At 51.8% G+C, this 22320-nt stretch overlaps 1 protein-coding gene across 2 annotated transcripts; it reads left to right on the top strand.

Annotated features, from left to right (window-relative positions):
- On the top strand, window positions 276-13870 carry NR2F2 (nuclear receptor subfamily 2 group F member 2). Of its 2 annotated transcripts, XM_018066081.1 has the most exons (4): window positions 1299-1399; window positions 5963-7533; window positions 9145-9672; window positions 12384-13870. In XM_018066081.1, the coding sequence occupies exons 2-4, from the start codon at window positions 7092-7094 to the stop codon at window positions 12656-12658; spliced, it is 1245 nt and encodes a 414-aa protein (XP_017921570.1). In that variant the 5' UTR covers window positions 1299-1399; window positions 5963-7091; the 3' UTR covers window positions 12659-13870. The 2 variants fall into 2 exon arrangements, with proteins under 2 accessions (XP_017921571.1, XP_017921570.1); XM_018066082.1 differs by lacking the exon at window positions 5963-7533 and having other exon boundaries at window positions 276-1399.

Below are 22320 nucleotides of genomic sequence, written 5' to 3'. Positions count from 1 at the left end.
TCTTATGATCAATATTCTGAGTTATTTCCCTCAAAGTATATAATTACAGTGTCTTCAGAGTTTTCATCATTGTTTGAGGTGGCAAAACCATTTGTAATTTTCATTAGCCAGTAAACATGTAATTAACATTCAGCACTGTGTTTAACTTAATTCCTGTTTAAGACAAGGACAAGAAGCAGCCGAAGAGCGTTAGTTCCATTTGTTAATTCTGACATACATCTTACCATAACAGTTTCCTAAAATAAAAGATCCGTGTTTCCCCCATTATTCTTCTCTTAAAACAAAACAAAAATCCATTAGTTAAAATTGCATTAAACTCTGAGAGGCAGCATAGTTTATTCTCATTTTTCGCTAGTTACTGTATTCCTGCTTCCTTTATTCATTTTGGGAGGTGGATGGAGGGAGGGGGGTGAATTAAGCATTCATTATCTGAAGACTTGGAGTAGGGAACCCCTCCCCCCCAAAGAAATAGGTTCCGGCTTCAGGAAAGTTCTAGAAGCAGAACTGGGAAAGGGGGGGCATGAATCTGCAGGGGAGAGGGAAAAATCACTTTGGGGGGGTAGTTAAAAGTAGAAAATGAGGATTTCAACGGATTCCTAGGAAAAATGTTGCCCTCCTGTTTCAAGTTCTATCTTTGATCCAGGGTGAGGGGAGCCTGTCTGCCAGTCTGTGAGGCTGCTGCTTTTTTCCCCTCCTCTCCCACCTCTGTTTTTTTTTCCAACTTGCTTTAGGATTAGTCTCCATCCCTCTCGACCCCAAACAGTGGAATTTGGCTGTGCCTTGGGTCGTCTTTGCTCTGCACTATCGCCTATAGTTGTTGGCGGCTTTCTGCTGAGGCTGAGCCGTTAGCCCCAGCCTCCGACTAAACTCATTAAGTTGGGAGATTTTTTTCAATTGGACGGGTGTTTTTAAAGTCTCCTCTTTCCAGCCCCAAACAAGGTGTAACAACGCACTCTTCCTTCTAAGGAATGAGATGAGAGACAAGGATCACTCCAGACTTCTCCTACCTACGGTTTGGGGTTTTTTTTCTTAAAGGCGAGGCTTGCATTCCTCAGCAGCTATGTACAAAGCTCCCTGAAACCTCATCTCTCTAAAGTTACTGTGCAGGGCTTTCCAAGGCTGAGAGCGTCTGATACATGGGGAAGCACTTCCTTGAGGTGGAAGATCTTTCCCTTCACCTTTCCTCTTTTTCCCTGCAGGCTAGTGCCTACTTTTTATCAGTTTGCACAATCGCTTAGATAAACACCGAGGAGGAGATTCTCTTTAATTATCAAAGACACATCTTTTCAGGGGGCCAACAAAGCGGTTTATTTCACCCGCCAAACTAAAGGAGAGTTATTCCTGTTTAGAAGGAAGATGCAAGCGGTTTGGGACCTTGAACAAGGCAAATATGGTTTTGGTATGTTTACTTACAGTATTTTTTTTTCTCTCTCTCTCTCCTTTCTCACTTTTCTCCTTGTGCTATGTGGGGTTGGGGATGACTTGGGGTTTTTCAAGAAAAAATCGGATTGCTAACGTGTATGAAATGCCTAGGACTGTGGTTTAAGGGGTTTGGGGAAGGGGAAACCGTCAATTCAATGCATTGCCATATTTTATTACATGTGTGTGGTAGGAGAGGTGGTGGAGGGGGGAAGAGGGGGAATATACAATTGCAAAGCTGCCAAAATATGATTAAACCGAAGCGTAAAGACTGCGGTGCCTCCCATCTCCTCAAACTCATTTCCTTCGCTAGAGCAAACTAAAAGCCAGTCCTTATAAGCGTGTTTTTCCAAGCAACAGACGACTCGGTTTTCTAGCAAAGGAGCTGCTAGGCTCGCACTAAGTGTCAGAATTTACTGTTCGATTTGCCTCGGCGCTGCATTTTGCAACCTTGTGCAACTGACAACCAGCCAGGCAGGGAGGGAGGAAAGCGCTGCCCGGCGCCCTCGGCCGCGGCTCGGGGAGGCGAGCGTTCGGTTAAGCTAGGAGGAGAAGCGCGACGAGAAGGGTACTCACCATCGGGCGGGGTGGTGGAGCTGGCGTGCGAATTTCAGGCAAACGTTTACCTTTTTGCTGTCTATTGCAACCGCGTCGGGCTGACTTAAGCAATTCTGTGCTCTATCCAAAACGTTCAAGGAACGGTTCCTCATTTTTAAAAAGCCAGCGAGAGAGACGACAGAGACAGAGAAAGAAAAAGAGAGGAGGGGGTGAGGGGGACGCACATAAACCCAGTTCAGGAAGGAAAAAAAAAAATCATCACCTCTCTGCCAGGGAATCGGGAAACGCAGAGGCAGCGAGATCTGAGTCCGGTCCAACCAAGTCAAAACCAATTAATTTTAAATCCTGAAGAATTATTCAGATTAAAATGTACAGAAGTTTCATTCTGCTATGCCTACGTGAGCTCAAAGTCGTTTCCCTTTAAGAGCTCTTTTCTTTTAAAGTTGAATTTTAGGCAGCGAGGACTCTTACACTAGGGGGCAGACAGATACTGTACTAGCTCCAATCTTAAGCAATTTTTTCCCTCCCAGCATATGCTCTGATTTAGCACTGTAAATTTTTCAGAGGACCCAACTCTGACAGCCCCTGGTGATTTTCAAAGTACCACAAGCCAGTGGTTAAAAATTGCATTGACTTGGAAGTTCAGAGAGACACAATGGAAGCCCCTTTCCCTATTCATGGAGCTCCAGTGTGGTGGAAGAGAAAAACACACACGGACTAGATTGAGGGGAAGGAGGATTTCAATGAATCCTGGTGGACAGAACTGGTTTCTACTGAGTTCAGAGTTAAACTCAGCATTTGCTGGGGTCTGTATTCATATTGTGATTTAATTTGTGTAGAATTACAGGCACTTTCTGCAAGAAAATCATATTCCTCGGTGGGTTCCTCCCCCCCACCCACAGTTAAACAAATGTTTTTTCAACTTTCTCTGGCCAAATTTAAGCTTGCCATTCTTCTCATTAAAATAAATTTATATCTGCAATAAAAGACTGGGCTGGATTAAAAAAAATGACATTGATATTTATCTTTTAGTCTTAGAGCTGTTTTATTCAAAGAATATGAACATCTCTGAAGAAGACATTTTAAAACCTGCTCCCCTCTTTTTCATTCTCAGTCTGGAATCTTCTCTCTTCTTCTATACAATAAAATTAACTGCAATTGATAGTCATTTCTTTGTTTCTTTTTGGCTTTTTAATAGCACCCCCATAACTGAATGAGTCCTAAGATACAGAGTGAAACACCTCTGACTCTATAGCTGCCCTGGGGTCGTATGCCTAGCAGACTCCAGAGCTGTTGAAGATGGTTGGGACATCCTTCATTTAAAATCAGGCCATCAGAGCGTACTTTAAATACCAAAAATCTCAAAGTGGACAGGGTAACTCTTGCTCCTCAAAATTTTTTCCACTGCATGTTTGTAGAAGGTTATCTTGCCATAGAAATGCCTGCACCCAAGAGGTGAGTTTAGGGTTTCTCTGTAATCAATTATTCTTATCTTCTATTAAATTGAGATAAGGATGCCCATTAGATTTTCTATCTCAACCCCAGCCCTACCACATCTTTGCTGAGTTTGCCCCTAATCTACAGACATCTGTAGCATTAGGCAATTCCTCCTCGAATTATAGAGACTGAAAAGAAAAAGAAGAAAAAAGATACAACCTTCTCTGAAATGATTTCTTTTCCATCCTTCTTGTCCTCCTTAGGAGAAAATTATATTGTATCTATAATCATCCTGAAATTTGCTGCCTGGCTTTGCTCTACGGCAATCTCAGGTTCATGATAGTTCAGTGTCCACTGGAGGTTTTAAAAAAAACTTCCAAATAATCCCAGCACCTGCAGCTTTAGTGAAATATCTAATTTCAGCAGAGAAAGGGTGAGGGCTAAGAAGGTTTCAAGAATGAAGCAAGGAGGATCTTCCCTGCCTTAAAACCAAGCCCCTCTCCGCCTACATCTTCCTTTAGTTCTTACCTCATATTCTGCCCCGTGTGTAAAGGGTATTGAATACAAAGTACAATCTACACATGTCAATTATTTTTACAATTTATTTTTTAAATTCTTCATTGCCTTGATTTCTAAAACTACCAAGGATGCTTTTCCTTTCATTAATTTCCTCTTCATGTGTGTTCATGTTTCCTGAAGCTCAGCATGCTTTGTGTAAAATATCTTAATTGTTCATACACCTGGTTGGATTACTAGTCCATAGATTTTTCTTGGTGCTGAGAGTATATGATGGAGATGCAGTTTTGTTCTATAAGTGTTGAATAGTCATGATCCACTAGCTGGTCAAAAGCGAACAGAAAGATTACTGTGTTGGAATATAATGTGTTCTGGGGGACAATTCTAGATGTTTGATGTTTAAAACCAAATGCTCCAGAATTCAGAGATACAACCGGCTTGATGATTTTTAGCACATTGAGCAGAATGGCACAGGCAATGAAGTTCTCATTGCAGCGAATCTCTTGAGGTAGAATATGGCTTGTGCAATGATTCCTGTGACTTGTACTTGGTGTTATTGCCAATTTGGGGCAGAATCTCTGTGTGTGTTTTAATAACTATATGAATGCTTAAAAGGAACTTGAGGAACAGTGAAGTCCTACTCAACTGTTCTATGACCTAGGAGCATAGTCGCTGAAGTCTTTGTCTGTGTACGTTGACAAATGTGCATCTGATACATGTGCGCTTACATGTGTGTACAGAGGGTACGCACAGGGGACGCTGGAGGCTGCGTCCACTTGTCCATCAGCCAGCAGAAAGGTCTTTTCACCTCTCCCCACGACTGGGTGTCTGTCAGGACGCTCGCTGGCTTGGGAGTTAGCTGAAACTAACGAGAGAGAATAAAGTTGAAGAAAATTGATTTTAATTGCGTCATGACAATGAGATGAAGTCTACTTCGGCTTCTCAGCATCTGAGATGCTTTATTTGAGCAATTAAAATGTCAGGCCACATACCTGTGAAATGTTAACCCTACATGGGCCAAAAAAAAAAAAAAGCCACTGAACGGCTCTTTTTCTTTAAAAAAAAATAAAGAAAAAGAAGCACCAAACCAAGCAAGTGATCAGACTCGAGTAAGGAAAGGGTCTATTCCCGGATTTGACCAAATGGTTCGTTTGCAAAATGCTTGCCAGCTGGGCTCTAGGTGCCTTCCCATCCTCACCCACTACCCCTCTGAAAAGAAACCGGGCAACTTTTCTCTTTCTCTGGCACCGCGGGCACCAAGATGCGCCGGGAGCTCCGGGTGGTGCTCGAGCTGTGGATCCGGTGGCATTGCCAAGTTGCGAGAATCGAAGTCCCCGATTCCATCCAAAGCCTCTCGCGGAGCCTTTAAGAGGCGTCGTTCCGTGCGCGCCGCGTTCCTCACCCCGCCGGGGCGGAAACCTCGGGTGCGGGGTGCGCAGAACGCGATGGCCGCGCGCCCGGGGACGGCGCGGGCCCATCCCCCGCCTGGCTGCGGCGGGGGCACCGCCACCCCGCCCCGCCCCGCCCCCCGCCCCGAGCCCCCGGAGCGTCCCGAGCCCCGGCCGCGACACCGCTCGCGCTAGGACCGGGCTGCGCCCGCGGCCGCCATGGCGGGGCCGCCGCGCTCCGGCCAATGACGGCGAGGGGGCGGCGCGCGCGCGCCTGGCCAGGCCAACCCCGGCGGCTGCCTTATAAGGCGCGCCGTCGCCATGGCAACGTGCGCTAAGTTGCAGCAGTCGTGTCAAAGTTCACTATATAGAGAGCTCAGTGAGCTGATCGCGGAGAAGCCACTTCTGCCAGCCCCGGCGCCTATAAATCGCATTCCCTCCCGCGCCCCCCTTTTTAGCATATTTGATCACTTTGATTCTCTGTTCTTTTCTCTCCGCGGTGTGTGTGTGCGTGCGCGCGTGTGTGTTTTCTCGTCCTCCTCCTCTTCTCCCCGAGTTGCCTTCTTTCTCCGGGTGCCGTGCTGCCTTTTTTCCCCTCTTTCATTCTTTCTCTCCGTCTTTTTCTCCCCCCTCTGCGCACGAAGGATGTGCTTCTAGGTGGTGATCTGCCCTCCTCTCTCTCTTTTATCATTTCTCCCCCGCCGCCGGCGAGTTGACTCTTTCCCTATGTGTGTGAGGCGGCTCCGGCGGCAGCAGCAGCGGCTCCGGCGGCGGCAGCAGCGGCAGCAGCGGCAGAGGCTTCAGCGGCGGCGGCGGCGCTAGACGCGGCGGCTCCGGGCCCGACCCGGCGGCTTCGGCGGCGGCGGCGGCTCCGGCTCCGGCGGCGGCGGCGGCCCAGGCGGCCCGCAGGGAGCAGCGAGCGGCCTCTATCCGGCGAAAGCGGGCGGCGGCGGCCGGAGCGAGCGAGGCGCGCGCCGGGGCGCCCGGGGCAGGCGGCGGCGGCGGCCCAGCGCCAGGACGACGCCGCTCAGCGCCCGACGCGGACCACTTTCATGCTGATTCCCCTGGACCCGGGCAGCGCTCCGGCCACTCCGCGGGCCGCCGGCCTCCGCCCCGGCCTGCCTGGCTCTCTGGGCGCGCCCGAGACCGGCGCCTCTGCTCTCCGAGTCCTCCCGATTTCGATGGCTTTCCTGAATGGCTGACTGTGGGCTGCCCTGGACTTGGCCCCCGGACAGTCGCCTCTCCTCCTCCTCCTCCTCCTCCAACTCCTCGGCTACACACCAGCTCTGAGAGCGAGAGAGTGAACGAGAGAGGGAGGGAGAGAGTGAGAGCGAGGAAGATCTTTGGAGAGATTTTTTTTTTTTTTTTGCCTCCTACTTCTGTCTTGAAGCCAGACAATCGACTTGCAGCTCTCCCTCCCCTCCCTCTCTCTCTCTCTCCACGTTCTGCTCTCACTTGCTCTCCCCCGGCCCCATCCCCTCCCCTCCCCGGCGGAAAGCCCCCCGAAAGCAACAAAGCTGAGCCGAGAGAAACAAACAAAACAAACACACCGGGCCAGACGAGCCATCGACAAAACTTTGCAAAAGCAGAAACAAAAAAGGAAAAACTAACCAACCTCAACCAACCAGCCCCCCCGAGCCACCCGGGGCGCCCTCCCGCGCCCTCTCGCACCCTTTGCACACACAAAAGGCGGCGCGCCGGAGCCCGAGACCCGGGAACCCGCCGCCGCCCGCAGCCAGGGGAGCAGGAAGTCCGGACGCGGCCCCCATAGATATGGCAATGGTAGTCAGCACGTGGCGCGACCCCCAGGACGAGGTGCCCGGCTCTCAGGGCAGCCAGGCCTCGCAGGCGCCGCCAGTGCCCGGCCCGCCGCCCGGCGCCCCGCACACGCCACAGACGCCCGGCCAAGGGGGCCCGGCCAGCACGCCGGCCCAGACGGCAGCCGGCGGCCAAGGCGGCCCTGGCGGGCCGGGCAGCGACAAGCAGCAGCAGCAGCAGCACATCGAGTGCGTGGTGTGCGGGGACAAGTCGAGCGGCAAGCACTACGGGCAGTTCACGTGCGAAGGCTGCAAGAGCTTCTTCAAGCGCAGCGTGCGGAGGAACCTGAGCTACACGTGCCGCGCCAACCGGAACTGTCCCATCGACCAGCACCACCGCAACCAGTGCCAGTACTGCCGCCTCAAAAAGTGCCTCAAAGTGGGCATGAGACGGGAAGGTATCGGCCTCTCATTTCTCCTCCCCTCGCCCGGGGTCCCGGGGCCCTGGGTACGTTTGGCTAGCCTGCTCTGGGTAAGGACACAGACGCCCCAAGCTCTTCTCTTCGTATTGCAGCTGAAAGGGGTTTTTATACTAGAAGCAAGTTCTGCAGTGGAAACCAGACCCCCCCACCCACCCCCAAATCCGCATGCTTTGGCCGACTGATTTCCTCAACTCTCTCTTTGGGCTGTTTTCATTTCCTTTGCACTGATGGCCAGTTCATTCGAGTTCGCCTGTTTGCAAGGGATGGGGAGGTGATGGTGGTGGTGGTGGCTGTTTTAAAGCCTGGTTTACTTCTCTTTCCTCTCCGTTTCTCTCTCTCCTTGTTTTCCCTGCATGTTCAACATATGTCCCTCCTCCTCACCCCTCTCCCCAGCCCCCACCCTCTCAAAAAAAAAAAACCAACAACCTGAGATTGTACTTTTTGTACAGGAGGTTCAAATTACAAATGGCAATTTTATGCACTTCGCCGTATTAACGCTGCCGCCCGGGCAGCGCTCATGTGACCCTCCGTGGATTAACATTCGGCTAAAAAAAAAAAAAAATACCTGTTTTCTTTTTTCCTTTCACTTTTGAAAGGAGGAGAGCGCGATAGGGAGTAGGAGCAGGGTGGGCGAGGGGCCTGGGGCGGCTGCTTTCGCTCTGCGCGAGTTGGGTCTTTGTGATATGAAATTCGCCGAGCGCCGCGAGCCCTGCTCGGCCAATGGCGCGCTCGGCGCCGGGCGCGGGCTCCGGGTTGCGGCGAGCGAACGCCCGGGTTTCTTTGTGTTTCTGCGAGAGCGACTCTCCCCGTCCGGCGTCAGATAACCGCTCGTGCCCGAGCCTGGCCGGCCCTTCCCGACCCTCCCGGGCGGCGCCGCCGCCGGCCGCTCGCTCCCCGCCTCTCGCCCGGCTTCCTCTCGCCTCGGCCGGCCTGTCTCTCCGCCCTCTCTCTTCCTGCGAGCACACCGAGTCGGCTGCCGCCAGACCTTGGCTCTCGGCTCGCCTCTCGCCAGGGGTGGCCCACGGGGCCGGGGCTGCGGGCTTGGGGGTGTGGGGGGTATGGAGAGCGGTGCTGGGGTGGCCACAGGCCGTCCGGGGTGAAGCTCCTTGGTGTCTTTTGCAAAAGCGTCTCCCCCTCCCCCCAGCCTCGGCCCCCCGCCCCCCGCGCTTCCTCTTCTCCAATCAATAAAAAAATATATCAGCCGTTCAGCAGTAAAAGAAGAAAGATGCCCCCCACAATGCTCCATCCCTCCCACTGTGCCGGGGACCCCGAGGCAAAGTGGTCCATGCTGGGTGCGCGGCCTCCCGGCCCGGAGCGGGCCTCTGAGGCCAGTGGGCCGCCCTGATCGCCGGAGCTGGCCTAGGTGGTGGTCGGAGGAGAGGGCGGCCGGGCTCCCGGCGCCCCTTGGGTCGGTGGCCCTGGCTCGCATGTGAGAGAGGGGCAGGCCTGCGGGTTCCTGCGCCGCGCGGAGTCGGGGTCGGGGGTTTTGGGGGGGCGAGGGGGGCGGGCTTGGGGCTGACCCTGCCGGGGGAGCAGGGAGGATGAGGCTGGGCATTAACGGCGGAGTGTCTCCTTTCCTCCCCGCAGCCGTGCAGAGGGGCAGGATGCCGCCCACCCAGCCGAGCCACGGGCAGTTCGCGCTGACCAACGGGGACCCCCTCAACTGCCACTCCTACCTGTCCGGATATATCTCCCTGCTGCTGCGCGCAGAGCCCTACCCCACGTCGCGCTTCGGCAGCCAGTGCATGCAGCCCAACAACATCATGGGCATCGAGAACATTTGCGAACTGGCCGCGCGGATGCTCTTCAGCGCCGTCGAGTGGGCCCGCAACATCCCCTTCTTCCCCGACCTGCAGATCACCGACCAGGTGGCCCTGCTCCGCCTCACCTGGAGCGAGCTGTTCGTTCTGAACGCGGCCCAGTGCTCCATGCCCCTCCACGTCGCCCCGCTCCTGGCCGCTGCCGGCCTCCACGCCTCGCCCATGTCCGCCGACCGGGTGGTCGCCTTTATGGACCACATACGGATCTTCCAAGAGCAAGTGGAGAAGCTAAAAGCGCTGCACGTCGACTCCGCCGAGTACAGCTGCCTCAAGGCCATAGTCCTGTTCACCTCAGGTAGGAAGGAACCCTGCTCTCTCGTGCCTCGGGGCTCCTAGCTCAGAGTTAGGGCCTAAAACTCTTGGGAGCCCCCAGAGCCACACTGTCGAGGGAAACTTGGAATGGGAACTCTGCCTAGCGGTGGGGCTCTGGCAGGCTTGTTCTGGGGAGAGGAGAGAAAGGCTGGGCCACGGGAAGGATGCTTCAGACTGTTGACTGTCTCAAAATGGGCCATGGGGAAGCCTCGCAGGCCAGTTGCCCTTCCGCCAGACTAGGATGCACACTCCTGTTCCCTCCCTCACCTCAGGCACTCTGGGCCAGCTGAGCGGGAATCTCCTCTACCCCCATGGCTCTCCTGTCACCCGGGCTGAGCCTCCGGGAGATGCCTGTAGGCGCTGGAACAGTCCTGGTATCAGCCCCTCAGGGGAAGGTTTGCTCCTGGCGGGAGGGGGAAAAGTTTGCCTGCTAACTCAGTGCAAGTTGGAGCTCCAGGCCTGGCCAACCTGAGGGCAGCAATTTTCAAAAGCATATTTTTTCTTAAAACAATGCAGACTGTCCAGAGAGGGGAAAGAGCTGTCAGGAAGGGGCAAGAGGAAGAAAGGGGCCATCATCACTCTTCTGAATGTCTGCAGGGGGTTCAAGACTCAGGTCTGCCGCTTCCCCTGCCCAGGCAAACACTTACGGCAATTTTTAAACACCCCACAGTGTGTGCCAACTTGGGCTGGATATGAGTGTTGCCAGAGATATAAAACCATCACTGACTGCATTATGAAATCTAATTAGTTTTCAGGTAGTTTAACCTGTGTGAGTAATAGGTCTAATATTAATTAACTCTGGAGGTCAAATGATCATGGAAGGTGTCTGGCTTACCAGTTTGGGCCACACCTGAGCCTTTTGGCTGGCCCCCCAGGCTGAGTTCAGCAGAGCCCAGGTGGGTGGAAATCACCCTTTCCACATGCTTGTTCCGAGTTGTCAGCTGACCCCCTTTGTGACGGCTCAGAGAGGAACGGGGCTCCCAGTTCAAGATAACAAAATTTGGACCTGGGTAGGGTTTGGAACCTAGTCACCCACTGCAGGTTCTGCAGCTTGTAATCAGGACACCAGGAGAGCTGAGGAGTTCCTGTAGCAGACAAAAAGATCCACAGTCTCTTCCTTATTGTTCCAAGGAAATCTGGGGACCCAAGTCTTGAGCTGAGTCTGGTAGGTTTTGAGTCCTTAACCCACTTTCTTTTATATATTATTGCTTTTTGCATAAAATCCACCCCCTCCACCGCCACCCCCAAATTCTGTCTTTGAAAGTCCTTAGGTAATCAATGAAAGGGCAGTGTCTGGGCAAGGAAGGGCTGTATGAAGAGGCTTGGATCTGGATTATTTTTCTCGGGGGACCTGTCACAACTAGAACGGTTGCCTGATGCAAATGTACAGACAGGATCGTCCCCTAACCCAGAGTCACCTTCAACCCTTCCTACAACCCAACACCCAGCCCATGTTCCCAGACCATCCAGGCAGTGGTTCCTTTCTTGAGCTCATTGTTAGCTCTTAGACTTACCTTAGTCTTCCAGGGAAAGAAATGCCTGATGCTCTTGTAACAATTTAATTTATTAGTGTTTGTAAAATGTAGAGGCCTGTGTGGAGAATGCAGAGCGCCTCACAAAGAGATAAAGGTCCCTGTTATCTGATTCTGAGAGAGACAGTGCGCTTGCGGAGAGGAGTCCAATGCAAACAGATCTTTTAATTTCTGATCACAGACACCTATGCATTCTGTAGACATGCAGAGCCCTAGACCCACACATGAGGAGGTTGTATGTGTGTTCTGGTTCTTGGGGTGGACGCAGTGGCGGCTTTTTTTGAATATCTGCTTTAAGGATTGACAATATGCATGTGTTAGCCCTCGTCTTGCCTGAGGAGCCCCCAAAGGTCAGGTCACAACCTGCACCGCCTTCGCTGAGAAGCCTCTCATTTCAAAGGCACTTATTGTATTTTCACATATCCGAAAAAGAAACGTGTTTTCCTGAAGATAACGGGGAGGGGGTTTCTTCTTGGAGGGACCTGGGTTTACCAAAAAAAAAAAAAAAAAATCAGGGGGTGGGTAGGAGAAAAAGGGAGAGAGAAGAAAAGGAGGGAAAAGAAACAGCTCAAATGAACAGAGAGATCACAGTTTGCATGGCTGCCCTTCAATAGGCTAAACTGACAAGATCAGTTTTAAAGGGCCACTTAAATCAGTTTCAAAGACTGGAGAAAAATGAGTCGCCCTCTTTGGGGAGAATCTGAGGCTGGGTCGTGGGCGCCATTACCCGGGGCTGGGCCAGGTTGTTGCCCCCCCCCCACTATATAATTATAAGCCAAACTATTATTTACAGAGGAGGAGGGGCGGAGCACTGGTAGTTTTGGTTTCATCTGTTTGTCAGTCTGTTTACTGACCTGAGCTAGATTCACCCAGTGCACTTTGCTTGGGCCTCCCGGTCACCAAGACTGAGGAGTGGGACATAGAAAGGGCTGCAGTACACTGAGCTGTGTTCTGTTTTAAAGCTAATATCCCAGGACCATCTCACACGGTTCCCCCCTCCCCAGCTCCCAAGTTTTCAGTCCATAGGCATTTGCTCCAGCTCTGGTTCGGGCAGTTTGACAGAGCACTGCACACACACTTCATGTGACCCATTTCAAACCTCTTAATCTGATGACTGAATTCTTCGTCGTCTTCTTCTCTTTTTTTTTAAACTTTCTTCCAGATGCCTGTGGTCTCTCTGATGTAGCCCATGTGGAAAGCTTGCAGGAAAAGTCCCAGTGTGCTTTGGAAGAATACGTTAGGAGCCAGTACCCCAACCAACCAACACGATTCGGAAAGCTTTTGCTTCGCCTCCCTTCCCTCCGCACGGTCTCCTCCTCAGTCATAGAGCAATTGTTTTTCGTCCGTTTGGTAGGTAAAACCCCCATCGAAACCCTCATCCGGGATATGTTACTGTCTGGCAGCAGTTTTAACTGGCCGTATATGGCAATTCAATAAATAAATCAATCAAAATAAGAAGGGGGAGTGAAACAGAGAGAAAGAAAAGGCAAAAGACTGGTTTGTTTGCTTAAATTCCTTCTGTTAAGAAAGGATATAAAAGGATGTTACAAGTTTGCTAAAAGAAGAGAGGGGAAGAATTTAATGGACTGTGAATTTCCAAAAAAAAAAAAGACTGTCGAATGAACTTTTACAGAATGCATTAAAAAAAAAAAACTCCTGTGTCGGTCAGAACAACTTGCTACTTATCATTTTTGTATAAAAAGGAAATTAGTCTTTTTTCTTTTTTTTGGTAAATTTTGGAAAAATATTGCTAAAAGTGCATTTAAGGAGATTGGGAGAAAATTAGCAGAATGGAGAAAGTAAGTCTTTTTTTTTTTTTCCAAATTATTAATTGTCCTGTGTCTATGTACCTCTAGCTGTTCTCTTTTGTACATTTCTGGTTCCAAACCAGTTTATTCTGTGGTTCTATAATAAGTTTTGATATAATCTTGGCTTCTTAAAAACTGTGTATCCTTAAAATATATGTTCTGCAAGAATTAAAACTGAGTCCATGAAAATATCATAGGAAGACATAAAACTTTTAAAAGGCAACTCAAAGATGATGGAAACGCACTTACAAGTGGTGACCAAAAATTTTAGATGAAGTTGAGCACTCTAATTTGAGAACTGGAGGAACCACATACAACGCTTAAAAACTTCCCCTATCCTGACCCACCCCCGCCCCCCAAAAGACCATGACAAACCTAGCTTTTAAAAAATATTTTAAGAAAGAGAATGAACTGTGGAATTTATTGGCAGCCAAGGAATGTGTCCAAGACACATGCTGAGGTTTTGAATAAAAAGTGAACTTTTGTAATTTGAATTGGGTCCCGCTTAGTTCTTGAATTGTTATGAAAATCCTATATCTGTTTGTATATTTGCAAACCCTTTGTATTATAATTGTTGATATTTTCCCTTTTTAAAAAATACCATTGAAATCAGCATGACAAAATAACACTGTTGGCACTTATAGGTAACGTGATTGATTCAGTATCTTAGAGTTTACAGTTTGTGTTTTTAAAAAAAAAACAAGGTTTTTTTTTTTTAAGTGCAACATTTCTGTATACTGTAAAAGTTATAATAACTGAACTGTTTGGTCGAGTCTTTGTGTGTTATATTCCAAGGAAATTGAAAGTATTCAGAAATTAAAATATTATTTGATATCTGAAACCTGTTTGGCTGTCCCCACTGTCTTTCCATCGAGAAGCCCCTGTAAGCTAGCTCTCTCTGAGCTGGGCCAGGGGCTCGCTCTGTTTGTTCACTTCCCTCAGCCAGTTTGTTCAAAGGTAGACTAGTGTATTTGCCTGTTTAATTTGGGTGTGATGGGGTGGGGGGAGCTGAAGTTAATGGTTTATCTATGGTTTAGGAAGTGCCATACTGATATAGTAAACCACCCCCATTCACCTAATCCTTCTTTTAATTAAAAATGGATTTTCTAGGGGAAAAAAAAAAGGCCCTTATATTTGTCACACTTAAGTGCCTGCTTAGGGAAGGTATTGTGAAAAGTATTAGAAATCTTGAGATCAGTATCTATTTTATGATCAGGAAAAAATACTGTTTTGTACATTTCTGACAGTTACGCAGAAGACGGTTCAAGCAAGCTAATCCAGCCTTGTCAATAGAAGGCAGTTGTTTGCAATGAGTTTTTCCTTAAGTAGGCGTGAATTTTAAAAATATTCTGTGGTTCTCATCTAGGGTGGTTGTTGAGAGGATTTCAAATTCAGTGATGTAGCTTAGAGTGGCTGAAGGGTTTATTTTTAATGTATATATGATAACTTGCAGTTGGCCTGCCTTCCCCTCCCCCCTGTACGTTCCTTCTGTGAGAGCATGACCACAGGTCAAGGGAATCTTTTCCATTGGAGTTCTGTACATAAAAACACAGCGACATTCTGACATTTCAGATTGTATAGATACAATCTGTACTACTCTTGGGATTCTTTGTCCTTAAAAGCCAAATTAAAAAGAAGAGAAAGAAAGAAGGAAACTTTATAGGGTGTGTGGATTTGGAAGTATTAACTATTTTGTTTTGGAGGTTTGTTTGTTTGTTTGTTTTTTCCTTTTCCCTCTCTCTTTTCCTGGTTTGAAGGAAGCTCAGTGTGTGGGAGCTTGCAATTTTTGTTCTTAGTGAGGCTTTGCAGTACCCACACCACCACCATACATCACTGTGTTGTGGTTTGATTTTAAAAGGGGGTGGTGGGTAAGGGGATGTGAAAGAAAAGGGATCATTTTGTAAAGTGTATTAAACTTTGATAACTCAGTTCCAGTCAATACATGTAGACCAGAAAAATCTGTCTGATTTGTGCATCTGAGCAGAGTTCTCCATCTGACCCTCAGCTTCTTTTTGTAGATATATACATACATAAATCTAAGTATGTTCTTATGACAGAACATTGCTGACCTCTAGATTGAGGTTTCGTAGGTGGTTGTTTATTTTCTCCTCTTGCAAGTGCTATCCATGTGAGTGTGTGAAGTTTTCGCTAATAAGTAAAACACAGGCCCTTTGCTTTGTTTGTTTTGTGTTAGTTTATTGTAAACAGCCATTTGTTGTAAATTATTATTGGCATTAAATTATAATTTATGATTTTCAAAGCAAAAGACAGTCCCTGTTTTATTCTGCTTCAAGCATGTGTTCTAGACGTTGGAAATCTCTCTCACTCTCTCTCTAAGTTTCAGCATGTAGCTTGGGATCTACGAGGCAGAAAAACTAGGACCCAAAATTTTTCAAACGGTTAAAACAAAACCCCTTGTATATGTTTAGAGTGGCCGGAGGAGGATCTGTTTAGAGTCTTGAGTTTGGTTTAAGTTTATAGCATTTAAAGAAAGTTTTTCTTTTCACGCTGAGTTAGAACAAAAGATCTTTGCTGCGACTGAATTGGACAAAAGACTAGGGCTGGGACCCAGCGAGTGCGTTCTGTGTGAAATTGACGAGATCTTTTTTAAAAAGCTGCTAAACATGGCGACTCTTTCCCTTTAAGTGTCTCTTTTTCCTTGCTTTTTTTTTCTCCCCCCCCCCGCCCCCATCTGATCTGAGCTCGCTTTATTTCTTTTCCCAACCCCGCTGCCCCTCCTCCTGTTGGTGCTCGGGGATGGGGGGTGTGTGAGAGAACCCAGTTAGACGCGAAATGCAACAATGGTCCGAGGAGAGAGAGAGAGAAAGGGGCGACCGCTGCTTCTCGCCACTTTCAAACAAACCCGGGGGCAGACCGAGCTGGGGAGGGGAGTGGTGATGGTGGTGGAGGGGGGGTGGGTTGCGGAATCCCAGCCCGTGCGCTCGGCTCGCGGTCGCCCGGCCTCGGCCCTTCAGCAGCGAGTTCTCGCCAGGGGCCGGGGCTCAAAGTTCGCAGGCTGCGCCCGGGGCCGGCCCCGCGGAGACGGGATGCCGGAGCGAGCATCCGGCTGGCCGCCGGGCCGGGGGCCGGGAGCAGCCGCAGGAGAGGTGCCCCCCGGCCCGCCGACGCGCGGCGGGGCCCCGTCCGCGCCCCCCGGAAGGCCCGGGGTGCCGGGCGCGCCGGGCCGCCCTCCCGGGACGCGCGTGAGGCGGCGGGCGGCGCGCGGGGGGCGCGCGCGCGTGCGAAACTCGGCCGCGAAGCCCCGCTCCTGACTGGGTCCTGTGAGCGGAGCCAACATGGCGTCTCCCAGCGCGCCGCGAGCGCCGGGCTGCCAGGCGCGGCGGGGCCGGCTAATGGGAAACACATTGGGTATCCGAAAGAAGGAGAAAAAAAAAGCGGGGGTGGAGGGGGGGCGGCTAAAGACCGCTGCTTCTGCAGGCATAGAGCTCCCTTTTCAAACTCTCCCCGGCGAGTAAGTGCGGGCCTCGGTGCTGCCTGTCGTTAGAGCGGCAGGACTGCGAGGGGACACGCTGGTGACGCGGTGGCCCCCTTCTCCTTCCGCCCCCCGCCCCTCATGAGCAGGAGAGGTTATTCCAGGTCTGCCCCCTCAGCAAGAACCCAGTGAGAGAAAGTCGGCCTCCACAACCGCTGGTCTTCAATGAGTGGTGGAGGGGGAGGGGGCGAGGCCATAGGAACAGACCTCGGTCAGTCGTCGCGCTCGTTAATGTCGGGGCTGCAGCTGGGGGGTCGTCCCGCGAGCCCCTCCGAGTTGTTGGGGTGGGGGGGGGGTGGGATGGTGGAGCGTGGGGACCGGTCGGCCATCCCCCCTGCAGGACTTGGGCACAGCTAACTTGCTTCTTCCGTGGCAAACTTGGAGGAAAGGGGGTTTCCTGGTGGGGGGCTGCCGGGGGGCGCGCAGGGGCTGAGGGCGGGCTCTGGGCGCGGGGGCGGGGGTCGCAGGCCCCAGAAGCGCACGAGCCGGCGTGGACGGCGCCCCTGACAGGAGCGCTTCTGCAGTAGAGGGGCTCTCTTTTATCGAACAGGTTTGAGAGCAGGGGAGGTCGGCCGTGGGACAGATCCGGCCGCCCATAGAGGGTCTCCTGAGGGCCTCTTCAGAGACTGGCTTGGGCCCGGGCTGAGCTCTCCGCCGACGGGGGGAATCGCCCCTGAACGTCCCACTGTAGCTCCAGCCCAGGCCTGGAGACCCTTACCCTCAGCCTCCTGGGAGGGGAGCGAGGTTACTCTCTGAATTCCGGGCCTCGTCAAGATTTATTGAAGTTAGGTTTAAAAAACGTGCTTCAGATGATTTTTTCCCATTTTCTCAGATTTCAAAGGCTCCCTGCAGTGCGGCTGCCTAATTAATGGTGAAATTCAACTAAATCTAATTATGCAGTAATTTTAAAGCAGTTAGTGCTGGGCGTTGGTTTGTAATAGGACCCCAGTTTTTTAAAGTTTGCTTACTGTGTTGGTTTAGGAGAAAGCTATCTTTTGTATGGCAAAGAAAGAGGGGGAAATAGTTTTCCTGCATGAAGGCCTGAGACCGCCCCCCACCCGCTCCATTTCCATCCCCACGTCTATCTATCTCCCTGCCCTTCTCGCTCGCTCTTTTTCCTTCTGCCAAGCTCAAGCTGAAAGGCTGAGCGAGGTGCTAACCCAGCCAGGAGACCCGGTTTCATAGCCAAAGGGGAAAGACCGAATTTTTCACAAGGAGACACAAAGGGACTTGGTATCTGCCCTCCTGGACGCATCCGTAAATGCCCGAAAACAGGGAAGGGACTCTCATCTCTAATAGAGAACAGATTTCCTCTCTTTAACATCCATTGTCATTAAGGGGAAAAGCTGACTCTTGGAGTTATAAATCTTATCGTCCTTCTGATAACAGACTTGTAATAAGTTAGCGTCTTATTCAAAGTGAACTGTAAAACTGCCTCATTTAATATGGCATCTGCGTCATTAAAACTTTTCCATTTTTTTCCCCCTTGCGTCTTGCAGGCCTGGCATTCGGGCAAGCCCCGAGGTGCCTAGTGGGCCTCTGGGGTTGGACCAAGAGGGAGAGAGGTGTGAGAGATGGGCTGCCTGGTTTAGCCTCTGGATCTCAGTCTGGGGGTGAGAGACCCCTGAGGCAGAGAGGACGTGGGTGGGGGGGTTGCTGTGTCCCCCTTTCCCATTCCCCGGAGCAGCCCCCTCGAAATGACGTTCCTTGAAAGAAACATGCTTGTGATTAGCTAAGCAAACACATCTGCTTTCGGAGTTGGGCCTTCGTTAATTAGCTGAACAAAGGGCCGTTTTGCTTTTTACCTTTTGCTGGGGGAGAGTGTGTTATTTCAGGAGTGTCGCGGGCCCTCCTCTTTTCAATTGCAGCCACGACGTTAATTTTATTGGGATTACTGATGGGAAATGAGGTGGCGCAGGCTTCCGAGAGGAAAAGCTTGATCATTACCCCCTCTGGAACTATATTTTTCCACCCAACCTCCTGCTTGCGAGGAGGGGGTGGGGGGCGAACTGCGCAGCAAGTTCGGAGCAATTGGAATCAGGCTCGCCGTCCGCTGATATCGGGTGACAGAGCGTGTGTGGAAGCTGAACTCTGTAATTTGCGCTTCTGTTTCTTTATTAGGCCTGGACAACGAACTAATGAGCTTTGGCCCAGCACAATGTCACTTGTATTTATTTTCTTATGGCAACTTTGAGGTAGCAGAAGTGTTCCTCACCAAGAGCCCGGGAGGGCCAGCAGCCCTGACCGAGGCTGCCCTCGGCCGGGGCTGGTGGCGGCGTCCCCGGGGAGCGAGGAGGCGCGCAGAACTGACGGAGCCGGGGACTGGGCCTTTAGGTGAGGCCCTGGGGCACTCAGGAAGGGTTAGGCCCTTTGGAGGCCCAGGCATTCCCGCAGGCCAGCTCCCTGAGATCGAGGTCGAGGGCCGTGAGGCTAGCCTGGGGCAGGTCCCCAGGCGGGATGATGGTCAGAGGTGCAGAGGTGGCGTGGCTCCCTCCTGGCGCCGGACGGAGGAGGGCTCCACAGGCCGAGCAGGTCGGGCCAGAGACACCTTGGAGCGAGCGGGGCTCTCCCGCCCCGTGGCCAAGGCGCCGGTCTGCTTTGTGTCGAGGGAGGCCTGGCTCAGCTCTCTGGCTAACTGGTTGGGGGGTGGGTGGGGCGAAGGGGACGCTTTAAAGGCGCTTTCGGAATCCTCAAGTGCTGGGGCTTCCCTGCTGTCTCTCCCTGGCTTGCTCCAAGGAGTGTCAGTTGGAGAGGCCTGGGATACAGTCAAGGAGGAGTTGGGGGTTGGGGACCGCAGAGGGTCAGCGGAGGCAGCGCGCGAGCATCCCTTGCGCTGCGACTGAGAACACAAGCCCCCCAGGCGGAGCGGGGGGCGGGGTGCGGGGCGAACGGGAGCCCAGGGAACTGCGAGGCGAACGCGGGCTTCTCCGCCCCGCAGCCGGAGGCTTCCCGCGGCTCCCGCCTCGCTCCCCGCCAGGCAGCCCCGGCTAATAACGCCCAGGCGCTGTGTCCCCGCCCGCCCCATCTCCCCTCGCCCCATCCTTCTGCTTTTTCTCCCCCCTCCCCACCTCTTCCTTCCTTCCTGCAAACGGGTGTTAACGTGGGTCTTTATGTTCTGTCTATAACTAGGATGTAATCACGCGCCCCATGCCTCTCTCTAAAAGCATTTAATAAATGTCTATTAAAGCGCTACAAATGTAAGATGAATTTAGTGGCGCGGCTGCCTCCCTGAATCTGAACGGTAATGATGGATTTATCAACGGGGATTCGCCTTCAACACAGCAAGGGAGGTTTACTCAGCAAATACGTCGGCGAGCACCCACCCAAATACAATCATTTGACCCCCTGCGGGTATTAGCCACCTCACCTCTTCCGCCTGCTTGGGTGTGGGGAGGAACCTAGGGTCGCCGGGGCCAGCGCCACCCGGAGGACCAGAGGGGTACCACCCCTCCCCTGGCCTCTTGCCTCTCTTCTAGGCCTGCGGGTCTCGATCTCACCTTTGGGACGAGTGGGGGACCCGGCTTGCAGGTTTGGGCATGGGGAGTGGGTGATGACAGTGTTGGAGCACACGATGAAGTGTGAGCTGTCTTGGTTTTGCCAGGTGACATCAGGGGGCTAAAGCCCCCTTTCGCTCCTCTCAGTTTCGAAGAGATAGCAATTGTTCCTGCGAGTGGGCTCTCGAGTACCCAGCTTTTGAGCACATCTTAGGTCCTCAGATTCTTGCTGGGCCCTGGGCACCATTCTAGGAGAGGCGGCTCCAGGACAGAGGCCTGGGCTGCCAGGCCCTCAGAGGGCCCCAGTGTGCCCAGAGTGGGTGCCTGGCGGGCCTGCTGGGCCTGCTGTCCCCAGGCTCCCCAGACCAGCCAAGCCAAAGCAGAGGCGGCTGTTTTCTGAGCTTAGGATGGAGCCCCTAAGCAGGAGGGCAAAACTTCCGAGCGTCTTCCCCTGAACAGATTCAGCTTCTCTCCCACCTGCCCTGGCAGAGCCCACCCGGCCATTTTAAAGTTTCTGTGCCAATGGGTTTTATAGAATTTGGTTTGGACTGTGATCATTAATGCGCACAAACCCCCACTGACCACCACCTCTTTCTGTCTTTTTATCTTTCTTCTGGAGAGAGGAGGAAAAGTGCTGGCCTGTTCCATCAAGCCCGGTTCGCATTTGCTCTGGCCTCTGATTTCTCTTTCTTCTTTGGAAATTTCATTGAGATGTCTCTGTACTCCGCTTGTCAGTTATCTTTGTTCCTTTTAAATAAAGGGCTTTTAAATGGACTTATTGCTCCCAGCGTGGGTTCCTCTCTCTAAATGTTAGAAAATTGTGCCATCTACCCGCTATGCTGAGTACTGTCACACTCGGAGACCTCGGGGACCTCCAGGCCGGCTTCAATGCCGCCGTGTCAGGGGCCGCGGGCGGCTGGAGGAGGGGGCAGCTCACGTGGATTTTTGCAGATTTCCGCCAGCAGCCGGCCCGCGTGGCCACGCCAGGGCCCGGCCCGCCCCGCGCGCCGCCGCCGGCTTCATGGCGGCCGCGAACCCGGGACTGCAGCCGATCCCGGAGCACATCGCAGGCGTGGCCGGGGCTCTCCCCTTCTCCCTTCCCTCCTCCGAGATGCCCCGGGCCGGGAAGTGGGGCGCCGGGACTGCCTGTGGACCCGAGCAGCCGCCGGGGGGTCGGGGATGACCGCGGACAATGAGGGGAGGCTGCCGGGGAGGGGCCGCGGGGGGACTTGGCCACGGCGCTTTGGAGCGCTCCTGCCCGCCGCCAGCCCCCCTCTCTGCCTCGGGGAAGCCGGGCCCAGGCCTGCGGAGAGCCACGGCCGCCGACCGGCTTCCCCGCCTCGGTGAGCGAGAGGGGAGCTCGGGCCAGGCAGTTCGCTGGCAACTTTCAGCTCTGTTTTCCCCGGTAGAGATCCTTCTGTAGTCTTCTGGAAGGCCACTCACTACTTGCTTTGCTTCAGGGGAGTGTGGTTTAGCTGAACCGAGTTCGAACAAATCAGATGTCTGACGTGGGGTCTCCTCACCCCGACCCCTCCTCTGCAAAACCACAGGTTCTTTTTGAATGAGTTAAAATGGATTAGCAGTTTAGATTTTATTATGTGGCTACCCCTCTCAGATGCCCCCCCCTTTTTTTTTAGCCTATTAAAAGTATTAGCTAAGATTTCCAAGTGTCTGTCGGGTATTTATGCTACTGGAGGTGGGGGGGGGGGAATCTGCGATACGGTTTACGACTTTTATTACATGTTTCACACTGTTGGAGAAATGGAGTTTTAAACAACATACAATTAAATCTATATTGCTCTTTGGAGAAGGGCCAAGGAACTCGACAATCAATTAGTTTAGATATTTTGATACTTGTTGCTAAAATCAAAGTGTAAAACTACCACCCCAAGGTAGAGCTGCTTCTCCATTTTTCCTAAGGTCATGGAGCTACCACATAGGAAATGGCAGTTGCTTTTTTCCATCCCAGGCTGTTTTTCCTGATTACTCTGCACAGATTGGTCTTTTTTAAAAAATTCAGACTCTTTTCTGTGTTTTTTCCTTCCATTTCTCTCTCTTACTGCCATCTCACATCTCCTGCCTTGATCAGTTAGGTTTAGTTTTTAAAAAACATTTAATTTGTATTATTTGAAAATGAATTGTCTGCTCACCCTTTCTCTTTATCCCTCTCTCCTTGCCTTGACACTAATAAGGGAAGCCGGTGTGTTTAATAACCACAGTAATATAGTGGTTTCCAGACAAAGACAAAATTCTCTTCTTTATAACCACAACATGATGAGAATAGGGGACTTATCCTTTCTCTCT

This window comes from Capra hircus, chromosome 21, assembly GCF_001704415.2.
Source record: "Capra hircus breed San Clemente chromosome 21, ASM170441v1, whole genome shotgun sequence".
NCBI lineage: Eukaryota > Metazoa > Chordata > Mammalia > Artiodactyla > Bovidae > Capra > Capra hircus.
The sequence above is the reverse complement of the archived record's forward strand: the minus strand, read 5'-3'. Positions and strand labels throughout refer to the sequence as shown.